At 37.2% G+C, this 11116-nt stretch overlaps 1 protein-coding gene across 3 annotated transcripts; it reads right to left on the minus strand.

The window, feature by feature from the left end:
- LOC109706562 (lysine-specific demethylase JMJ25-like) lies at positions 1–10750 on the minus strand. Of its 3 annotated transcripts, XR_002215235.1 has the most exons (13): positions 9960–10749; positions 9743–9852; positions 9500–9599; positions 8789–8918; positions 8635–8698; positions 7773–8478; positions 7035–7364; positions 6459–6794; positions 6293–6365; positions 6119–6204; positions 5871–5990; positions 3095–3440; positions 1–373 (listed from the first exon to the last, which is right to left on the minus strand). XR_002215235.1 is itself a non-coding variant. In XM_020227479.1 (12 exons), exons 1-12 carry the CDS (start codon positions 10428–10430, stop codon positions 275–277), a joined length of 2625 nt encoding a protein of 874 aa, XP_020083068.1. In that variant the 5' UTR covers positions 10431–10747; the 3' UTR covers positions 1–274. The 3 variants fall into 3 exon arrangements, 2 of the variants coding, with proteins under 2 accessions (XP_020083068.1, XP_020083070.1); XM_020227479.1 differs by lacking the exon at positions 3095–3440 and having other exon boundaries at positions 9960–10747; XM_020227481.1 differs by lacking the exons at positions 1–373; positions 3095–3440 and adding an exon at positions 652–1221 and having other exon boundaries at positions 9960–10750.

Genomic DNA, 11116 nt, shown 5'->3' on the forward strand with positions numbered 1-11116 from the left:
TTAACAAATACAAATCATTGATGACAAGGAGGCAAAAAATTGGCTAGCAAAACAACTCATTTCTTTCTTGATGCCCGCTAGAGCTTTTACAAAACTGCTCAGATGGAAAAATCATAATTACGAAAAGAAAAGGGAAAAAAAACCAAAAAACCCTTGGTAAGTTATGGTCGATAAGTGAGAGGAAGTTGGAGATAGTCCTAAACCTTAATCCCATCTGAAAAAAAGCATTAGGGAAGCATGGTATGTGTCTGGAGGGCAAAGGAAATCCAACTGGTTAGTTTGTAGGAGCTGCTCCTGTCTCCACTGCAGAAGGCAACAACTCTTGCAAGGTCTTCACAGCATGGTCAACAGCATACACAATCATCTTCTTCACCTGTTCAAATGTAAGCACTGAATAAATAGACTTGCTCACTCTGTACAAGATTGCCAGTAATAATCTGTTTTCTTGAGCATTTACAAGAAACTATAATTTCTGGAAAAAAAAAATATTGAATAGCTCAGTTCAGATGAATTAGCAGAAAAATAACAAGAATATCATAGCTAATATGCATAAATTCAAACACTTCTACTGTGATACTCAACAAAATACGCCGCCATAATGCACATAATGCACATATGCCCAATTGGCACCTCAGATTGGAGATCTCCATGTACAGCAATACCAAATAAATTAACTTCAGAAGAATTAAACAAAAAGGTAATACAAGCTTGCTTCTTTTGTGTTGATTGCTACTTTGGTGAGAGACCAGGTCCAACATGTTGAGCATCAAGCTCAAGCCATTACAGTAATTTTCATCCACATATAACACAACATCAAGAAGCAAACCACCTACATGCATGCTACTTTTTTTAAATAAATTAAAGGTTTTTTTTTTTTTTATTTAACCAATCTTGCATGAACATCAAGCCTTTCTTCAAGCTGATGGAACTTCACTCCACTGTGTTTTTGTATTTGAGACCTTTTAGGCCACCGCCTCCACCACAACATCTGGTCCTGATGGGCCCAACGCAAGCAAATGATGGAGTATTTCTTGTAGGTTGCATCAGGGCTTGATTTCTGCTCTCTGGCCAACTGCAGTCAGCTTTGATCACCTTTGTTGCCCAGGTGCATCTAGCCCTAATGCACCACTTTATATCATAGCATTCGATCCCAATCGAATACCTTCGCTAGGTGTATTCGGACAAGATCCACCCCTTTCCCATTTGTATCTGTAATCAAATCTGCCACCAGTGCCAGCCGACAGAAATTAGTGCCTATTCTCTCTCTTAGCTTAGTACATCCCTTACCCGCATCCTATCATCTATATCCACCCCTTGTCTAGTTATGTAAAGCCTCTAGACCCGATTGGATGCATGTATCATAATCTAGATATCCCTTTGATTTACTCAAGTAGTTGTAATATTTGGTAAATAAGAAATATAATCAAACATTTAAAATGAAATAATATATTCCACTTTCCAGTCAATGTTCCTTAGTCCGATAAATTACCTTATAGGTAAAATATGTTATCCTACTAAATCATAAATGACAAAATCTTTTAAGGAGCAAAAATCAAACTTTTTGTCTCCAATCACACAAGAAAAACTATGCTGAATAAGTTATTCAAGGATAATTTATTCCAACATCTAAATAGGACCCTAGAACTCAACCAAGAGCGTTTGGTAGTCACTAGTTGAGGCTCTGTTTAGAATTACGAAAATAATTCTTTACATATGATGAGAAAGTGTGACGTAAAATATTTCGTTTGTTTTTGTAAAAAGGAAAAGCATATCTATATATGCTTTTGCCCTAACTATTGAATGTAAAATATTAAAAACATCGTACTCTAATAGCTGAAGCTTTTAGAGACAGTTGTTTTATATAAGTTAACATAGTATCAGAATAGGAGGTCAATTAAATTTATGTCTTGAGCCTATCAAAAAGTCTCGAGACAAAACATAAGAGGGAGTGCTGAATATAAAATATTAAAAATATCATTCTCTAGTAGCTTAAACTTTTAGAGACAAACAATTATTTCATATAATCTAACAACCTAGTAATATTAGATACCAACCGGTGTCTAGAATACACAATGCTGTGACTAAATCATGCTGATATGCTCAATGCGAAAATCGGTAGAAAACCGGTGCCTTCGCCGAAGCCAGATATAAGGGCGTACAACGCCGAACCATGATCAACTAGATCGAAACATACGACAAAGGAGTCGATGTGTTGCCTGGACCCAAGGTCCACAGATGTACAATATATGCAAGCCTGCTCTACAATATATGCAAGCCTTGCCAAATAAGCTCTTAATTTTCTGGAAATAGATGATCTACTTTGCCTAACTTTTTTTGCATTTAGCCCCTCAAAATATTATATTTCTTGTATTTAGAAAAATATTTCTTATTAAATATAATAAACTGTTTATTGCGTTATTTTTCAGTGAGCACTCAACACCCTTTCTTGACTCAGCCTTTCTTGACTTCTGCCAATGTCCTCTTCTTCCATGGTCAAATCCTTCCAATTCGGCCCTCCGTCACCTCACCTTCTCTAGCACTCTCTCCTGTCTCCTTCGACACTGCAGCCGCCAACTGTCTAATCTTTGATGGCCTCATTGTCGTCCTCGTGGATCTCTCCCTTCTTTATAGACGATTTTATCGTGATAGAGCAGCACTCCCTGGCTAGTTCAGTTGCGAAAGAGGTGAGGCGTTAACGGAGAAGAAGGATGGTCGGATAAGGAGACCTTGTTGGCGAAAGTTGAAAGAGAATGTTGAGAGGTCGATGAGAAAGAGCGCGGTAAACAAATTATCATGTTTAATAAAAAAAATACATGATAAATATATTATCGTGTTCACTTAAATCTGAACACGATAAATGAATCACCGTGTTCACTTAAAATATTTTTCTGCGTCCACCATTGTGCTTACGTGTAGAATATAGGGTCATATCTACATATACGATTTTTGTAGGATCAAATTATGAAATAAAATATTTTGAAAGGGCTAAACGTAAAAAAAAAGTCCTACTTTGCCTATTCATCGAGGTTCAAATAATTAGGGCCAATAATAACCATAGAAAAAGCAGCATACGGTCGTCACTGGCGGTAATCACCTGCCTATGAAGAGAGCCGCCTTGCTAGCCAAAAGCGACTTGCATGTTGTTGTCTTGTTGCCTCCATATGTACCCAAATCAAGCACTTCTGGTCAAATCGAAGTCACTAGCATGCGTATGATCTTGCCATTTTTTTTCAATCAAGGCATGTATGCCGATCTTTTGCATCCTACATGTTAGCCACTTTATCACCTTTCGTCCTTCCTCTTGTTGTTCCTTTGTGTGAGATTGCCTCTTATTATTAGAACCAAGACAACCTACGCCAACTAAGCGCTTACAAGTTTCCTGTCTAACCACTCTGCTCCCACAATTGTAGACTGCATAGCAGCCTAAGTGACGAGATCGCCTGAAACAAAATAATCTCCGATAAAGCACCTTTGTTGTTATCGTAAAACATAGTGGCTAGATATGAATGCACAACTTATGTAGTCTTAAAAGAAACCTCTCGCAACTTTACCATAAATAAACTAAAATAGTGTCCTCATTCTAATATTTTTCCATTTGATGTAATACCATGAGATATTACAAACGTTTAAAACCATATTTAGCACAATTTATTTAAAAATAATATTTAACAAAATTAAGCTCTATAATCAAACATAATCTATATATTGTAATATACATAAAACCAAAATCATTTTCAATTTTGTCTTATCTATAATTTAATCTCAAATTGCCTATTGGCCATCAATTTTACAATTTTAATCAATATTACTAAAATAAAGGCTAACTTAAGAAAATGTTTCTGCATATTTTAATAAATAAGGGAAGTCGGGGGGTAAGGTGCAAAACACAATATGTACAAAAAGGTATCCATAATTTAGCCAAAGAATGATATAATATCAAATAAAGTTACAGAATATAATCTAATCTTATCTATAACTAAAGTTACTTTCTACTAAAACAAATCTAATGTAACATCAAGTAATCCCAACAAGCTTTATTATATACTATATTGTAAGCAATGTTTTTTTGGGTTAATTGCACCATTGGTCCCCAACCTTTCCCCTATTTTTCGCTTAACCTTTTTTTTTTGGCACATCGGTCCTTAACCTTTAGAATTAGTGGCATCATTAGTCTATAATCTTGACTCATGTTTTCACTTTGGTCCTCAACCTTTCTCCCATATGCGCGCCCATCACATCAAGCCTAATGTTACCCCTCTCAAGGTTGCCCTTCATGCCTATGACCACCTAGAACTAGCATGCTGTGACGCTCCACTCCCCGGGGGGTCACCTATCCTAGAACTACTCTAGCCGTAACACACTTAAATTTTTTAATCTCTTGGACCTAGCCACCACCCAAAATGCTATAACCGGGTTAAGAGATTTAGCCCTATTATATCTCATATATAGGACTATTCTAATTTCTGGGTGTCATATTCTCCCCTCCTGTAAGCCCTGACGTCTTCATCAGACTCAAGCATATTCATAAGCATCAAGTGATGTGAGACTCGTCTAGCTAGCCTTTAGCGACCTTGTGGGGAGCTATACTCTGCTCACAATGGTCATTAGCCAGGAAGCCGCACTCTACCTGCTATATAACTTTGGCTAAGCCGAGACTCATCTCACGTTTTCGGCAAGTGATTGACTCCGATACCAACTATGATGCAGCACTTCTCAGGGGATCACCCATTCTAGGACTACTCTAGTCCTAGCATGTTTAACTCTCTTAACCTTTTGGATCTAACCACCGCCCAAAATGATATATCCGGGTTAAGAGGTTTAGCCTTATTATATCTCATATATACGACTATTCTAATTCCTGGGTTGTCATACATGCAACATCAATTGTCTCTTTTGAAACATCTGACATTCTTAATCGTTCAGTCAGGCATGCCAATAAACTCTTCCGAACTTTAAAATGTCAGACGAAAATTGATCGAAGGTTATCGAACCATGCCTGCCATCTATATGAGTAGGCAAGATTTTACTGGAGTTGATGTGACCTATTCCATTGTAATGAACAAGAATTTGTATTGTTGGGACATATCTAGAACAAAATATAAAGGTTATGAACTTAATAACAAAAAAAATTATTAGAGGCCAAAATGAAAAAAAGCTAAAGTATTGCGACCAATTGTAACCCTTAATCATTCAAGATCTTTTAACGCAATTCAAATTTATTAAGATCAAGTTGAAGTCCTAGATTTAATCATTTAATTTCTTTTATTTTTTTATATTGTCTCTATTTGAGTTAGTATGTTGGGAACAAAATTAGTTTATAAATTTGATATAGATTTGATTGAATAGAAAAAGTAGTAGGTTTGTTTAGAAAGATGTTATCTTTAGTTTAAATAAGATCCCCGTCTTTTAGGGATTTAATTAGGTTAATAAGTTTGCATGGATGTGCGTTGGTTTAAAAGAGAAAAGCCAAAATATCAGCCTCAAACAAATGCATTTGTGCCATGGCCAAGCAAAGGCTTTTGTTAGTTAATAGATAAGATTACAAATTGACAATAAGTAAAGCCAAAGTGTTATATTGATTTAAGTTATATGCTTTCTCCTTGAAAGATGCTATGGCGCTTATAAGAAGATGTAGCTGCCAATTATAATAGGAATTTACTTTTATTTTTCTTCTTTTTCCTTTTGGAAAAACCAACTAGGCGCAAAGCATTTAACTATTTAAATAAATTAGATATCCAATTTCGAAAGATCGAGTGTGCCATTAGTAACATCAGGCAGTCAACATGGCTTGATGAAATAATTTGATTTGGTTTCCCTCCTCCTTTCCAAAAGATTCTATAGAAAAAGGAAAGTATATTCAATAGTTGTACCTCTAGTTTGTCTTCTTTAGCCCTGTGATTTGCAGGAAGCAACCGAAAGTCCTCGGTTAAGTGGATACACTTGCTGAGGTTCTCTGGTGAAACAAAGTCAAGTGCAACCTTGGTACAAGACTGAAATTACATCATAAAACAGATTAATAAAACAAATAAGGCAAATTTTGGTAAGAACTTCTTGCTTAAACAGAAAGAGGACTTGATTTATTACAGCTAAAATAAAAGATAAATCAAAGTTCACGCACCTTAAGATTTCTCACTTGATGTGGACATCCAGCAGGTATAAAGACTGCCTCTCCAAGTCTTTGTACAAATGTCCATGGCTCAACTCCTACAAAGAACAGCAATAGCGTCAGATACATGTCCGAGATGATAGAGAAGATAAATCATTGTGTTGATACACAACTTGGACTACTGACCAAATTCTTCCTTGAGCTTCCTTTTGTGCTCGAGAGTCAAATAAAAAGTCTCATCATGAACAGGATTAAACACCTGAAACAGTACATTAAATTATTACAAAAAGAATATAACATGTTAGCTAATCAATATTAAAAAACTCAACGATGATTTGTTTTGTCCACTAACCTGTTCAACAAGATGGCAATAGTAATGTCTAAACTTTTTTGAATATTTTGTGAGGTAGGCCTTTAAAGCTGGAACATCCTCTCTCCGGAAAATATCCCATAAAGCACCTTTTTTCTCTACTGAATCTATAGCATCTCCATTTTCAGTTATAGTCTCAGGTACCCGCATGTCATCTCCTTTATTCACGTCCTTATGGCATTTCTCAACACCTTCTGTTTGAGTATTTTGACTATGCTCCCTTTCATCTTGTGCTTTGTGTTTCTCTTTCAAGTTTATAATTGCAGATTCTTGCTCAGAAGAAAGTGAAACTTCAGCAGTATGCACTAAAACATTCACCTAACAAAAGAAAACAAAGTCACCGAGGGCTCATACAGTAAACTATGAAATTCGTTACTAGAACAACGATTCCACAACAAGGAAAATTCAGTATATACATAATCGTGCGTCTGCTTTTTTGTTTCAAGTTCTACAAATATATTATTAGTTGAATAGGTGCATTGGCTAAAGAACAAAAATATTTGGCATGAAGTAAATCGAAAACCAGGTACACTAAATTAAAGTGAGTGCAAAAATTACCGCATCGGACACATCACAATGAAGCTTGGTCACAGAATCTCCCCTTCCAAGCTCTTGTGCAGTACCATATGCAATATATGATTTTGGTCCCATATCAAGCTTCAAGATGTCACTGGGTAGAGCCGCAGCAACATTGAGTGTGCCAGATTTTGGATTAGTGTAAGGTTGAAATGGCAAGGAGTTGATATATTGATCCCCATGATGTGGCAAAAACTCTTCAAAGTGATTGGATGTAGGCCAGTCCTTTAATTTCAGCATTTCAGGCCAAAGATTTGAATACATTCTACCTTCTGCATATCCTTTGAAAAATTCACAAGTACCTATTTCAACCTACAATAAACAATGCCCTATCAGATTCTCTTTTCTTCATAGCTGGAAACTAAGTCATATACAACAACAGATAGTGTATTGGTCGCCAACAGCAAGGAAAAAAAAGTATGCAGCACGCTGATAGCTTCACTGTATAACACACAAAAGAAGCTTACATTTAGACTCAGAAAGTCCCAACGATAAACTTGAATTAACCATGCTGACTTGTGTTGGTAATACAGTTAATCAGTGACTTACAGAGAACGAGATATATAACTGAATAAAGCAGACAGGATGATCTAATAAGAGAGAATAGGCATGCTAACTTAAAGAAAAGCAATTAACTCATGGTTATAGGATAAGTCAAGGATAATAAATTATGTCAATTTCAAATGAAAATATGATTGCTTTCTAGGGAGAAATGCTAACCTGACAACAAGCAAGACAATCAATAGCCTTCACATGTTCTAGATCAGAATCAGCTCTAGAATGATTTATTGCAGCCCACATATCTTCTGGGTTCCAGCTCAAATGTGACATTTTCTTGAGTACTCCTCGAACAATTACTGGTTCTCCCTTCACCCAGTGCCTTTGGAAGTGTTTCAGGTCATCTTGTTGATTGCCACTCAAAGATGGACAGTATAAGTAATTGTCATTTGAACTCTTCCTGGACGCTGCTTTCCTTGAACTTCCATTACTTGAGCATGAGCAAGCAGATAATTCTTTTGTCAAGATGTCAGGTGGTTGTAAATATCCAAATATTCTTGCTACATTCCTGGCATTCATTTCAAGATCGGATAACCAATTTTTGGCCAATATGTGCTTGAGTTCAAGAAAAGAACGACCGCATCCACCGAGTTCATTTGGAGGGCAAGGAATCCTTCCATTCGGATCAACCTTCCACTTAGCAATATGAGATTGATGGTCGCCCACCTCTTTGTACTGAACTTCCTCAGGCAATGGATCTCCACCATGAACATATTCATCTCCTCTATTTCGGTAATGCAATACCACTTCTTCACAAGATCCCCGAATATTGTTTTCCCGGATCTCCTTGCAGCAGATAAGGCATAGTTCATACGAACAATTTGAACAACTTCTATGAAGGTCAACAATGGAAGTTTTGCAGTTGTTGCTGAATTCAGAACAAAATAAAATAAAATGAAAGTTCGCTTTGAAAGACCAAAGTTAGTTTCATAAACCATGTGACTAACAACAACAACAAAAAAAAAAAAAAAAAAAAAAAAAAAAAAAAGCAAAGTAATTATCTGAGGGGAGAAGAATCAACTACCAGAATACCCTTTCATCATTTTGACAATCTGCCTGTTCCAGGACCAACTCAGACAACAACAAACCTATTCATAAATGTTAAATTAGTAGACAGATCCAAATGGGGAAAAAAATGATGGATTGATCTAAAAGTTGTAGAGTTAGCTTCTTGTTACCTCGTATGTCGGCCTCAATCTTTCTTTCATTTAGTTGCTCGTGGTTCAATTCTCTCAAACATGGCAGCAGATGGTGCAACATATAGCTAGCATATTCACATCTGTCTACCTTATTCATTTCAATCAACTTCTGCAGGTCACCAAAAGAAATCTGAGCTCTTGTAAAAATTTTGAAAACAGCTTCTCTATCACATAATATTTGCCGAAGAAACAGACAAGGATACTACTGACTGTTTCCTACATTAAATCATTGGAAACACCCTATCAAGATCCACACACACAATATTTACTAAGAAAAGGGAAAACCAAAAAGCAGGTCACATTTTATAGTCCTTGTTGCTCACATTTTGCATCTATAGTTCCTATTGACTACTTTCAATACAGCCTGTTCTATCCTCTCCAAGAAGCTGTTTTGTGCATGTTATATTTTCAACAATTCAGATACCTATGCCTCACAATTTATATAGGTCACGAGTCAGAAGCTATTATCGTGATTTATGAGTTGTACAAAAAATAATGTGAATTCTTTTTTTTAAGTACTACACTAGAGATTAGCAAGTAACAACTCGGAGTGAAGTAAATACTGGGCAGGTAATAAGCGACTAGAATTGCATCTCATTCTATTCCTTGCTAAGCTTAGCTGCATACATGAGATAATCGCATATGGCGTAAAGAATCTCAACAAACAGCGACACGATAGTAGGTCTTAACCTTGGATTCGGAATTTTTGCTCAAACATACAGTGCAGTTACATCTTCTTCGACATAATGGACAAGCCTTTTCGATCACATCTCTTGAAATTCCATTGTACCTGGCAATTGAAAATCACCCGACCAAAAAAAAAAAAAGAACCACAAAGAATTTTAGGAATATATAGAATTTGATTTTTTTTTATTTTTTTTTAAGAAAAAAAAAAAAAACTATAATCCTTTCTCTAAAGCGGAACGCTAAGACCTTTGCTCAATGCAAGAGGTGCAGTAACATGTCTTGTTGCAGCTTGAGCACTTGACCACGAATTGCTCATACTTCGTCTTCCTACATTGATGGCACTTTCTTCTCCGAGTCTACTTGAAACCCAAGAGGATAGAAAAAATTTGAATTAAAAAAATAAGAAGTAAAAACTCTTTTCAGAATTTACAAGCACCGCAACCGCAAAGATCGATGTACTCACCGAATTGATCCTTCTTTTGTTCACATCGCATGTTTTCGGGACGATTCTGCTTCTTTTATTTTTCGGTACCTGAATCGAAGGCGGCAACGAAGGCCGAGAGCAAGATAACGCGCCACCGCCATTATTCGAAGAAGAAAGAGAAGAAGCCGAATCATCGTTTTCCATCTTCTCCTCAGTATCCTTCCGAGAATTAGTACTCGATGAATCCAGAGAGGGGTGCGAGGAACACGTCGAAGCCTCTTTTTTCCTCCTCCCGGCGCCTTCTCGACCATTACCCTTCGTCCTCTTCCTCCTCTTCGCTCTCCTCTTCGGCTCATCCCCCGCGCTCCACTCTTCGGGATCTACTTCTTCTTGTTCCTGTTCCTCGGAATCGGAGGAGTAATGGTAGAGGAAGAAGCCGAAGTCGGCCATGGCTCTCTCCCTCGGGCGCCGCGTCGGCCTCTCCTGCGCGGCCATGGCGGCGATCGACATCCCCTCCGCCCAACCTTCGATCCCAACCTCGAGAACGATCCGGTGCGGAAGGAAAAAAAAAAAATGCCGGATTAGATTGTTTATAGCTCTCTTTATCTCTCTGTCTATCTCTATCTCTATCTCCCTCTCTCTCTCTCTCTCTGTTTCTTCGCGGTCGAATCGGAATTTGGGAATCCGATTTTTCCTAGGAGAAGACGAAGCTGGGGAAGGGGAGCGAGGCGGCGAGGGTACTCCCGTTAGGATTGGGAGTCCCAGCGCTGCTAATAATATTTTGCTTCACCACTCGTGGCCTAATTCGGTTACTCGTTTGGCCCACAGTATCGTTGCTGCTGGGTTTACTTACTGCAAAGATTCGGTTTTTTTTAGGGATAGGAAATCTCTTTCTTCCGTAGGACCGGTTTTGGCAAGTTTTAATTGCAAAAAAGGAATATATATCTCCCTTATAAACGGATTGCCAGAGGAATACGTATCTCCACTATAAACGGGAGATTAGTACGAGTAAATAGTATATATTAAATAATTTAGATAAGCCTCAAATAGATATCAGTACCGGAATAAAATGCCGATTTTCGTGTTTTTTATGATCCGTGACAATATTTTCTAGTTTTTATATAATATATGAATATATATGCTGCCAAATCAGTTTCAGGTAATTAGAAAACTGCGGATCTTTCGTAGATTCTCAT

The sequence above is a fragment of the Ananas comosus genome, linkage group 2 (genome assembly GCF_001540865.1).
Source record: "Ananas comosus cultivar F153 linkage group 2, ASM154086v1, whole genome shotgun sequence".
In the NCBI taxonomy this organism is placed as follows: domain Eukaryota; kingdom Viridiplantae; phylum Streptophyta; class Magnoliopsida; order Poales; family Bromeliaceae; genus Ananas; species Ananas comosus.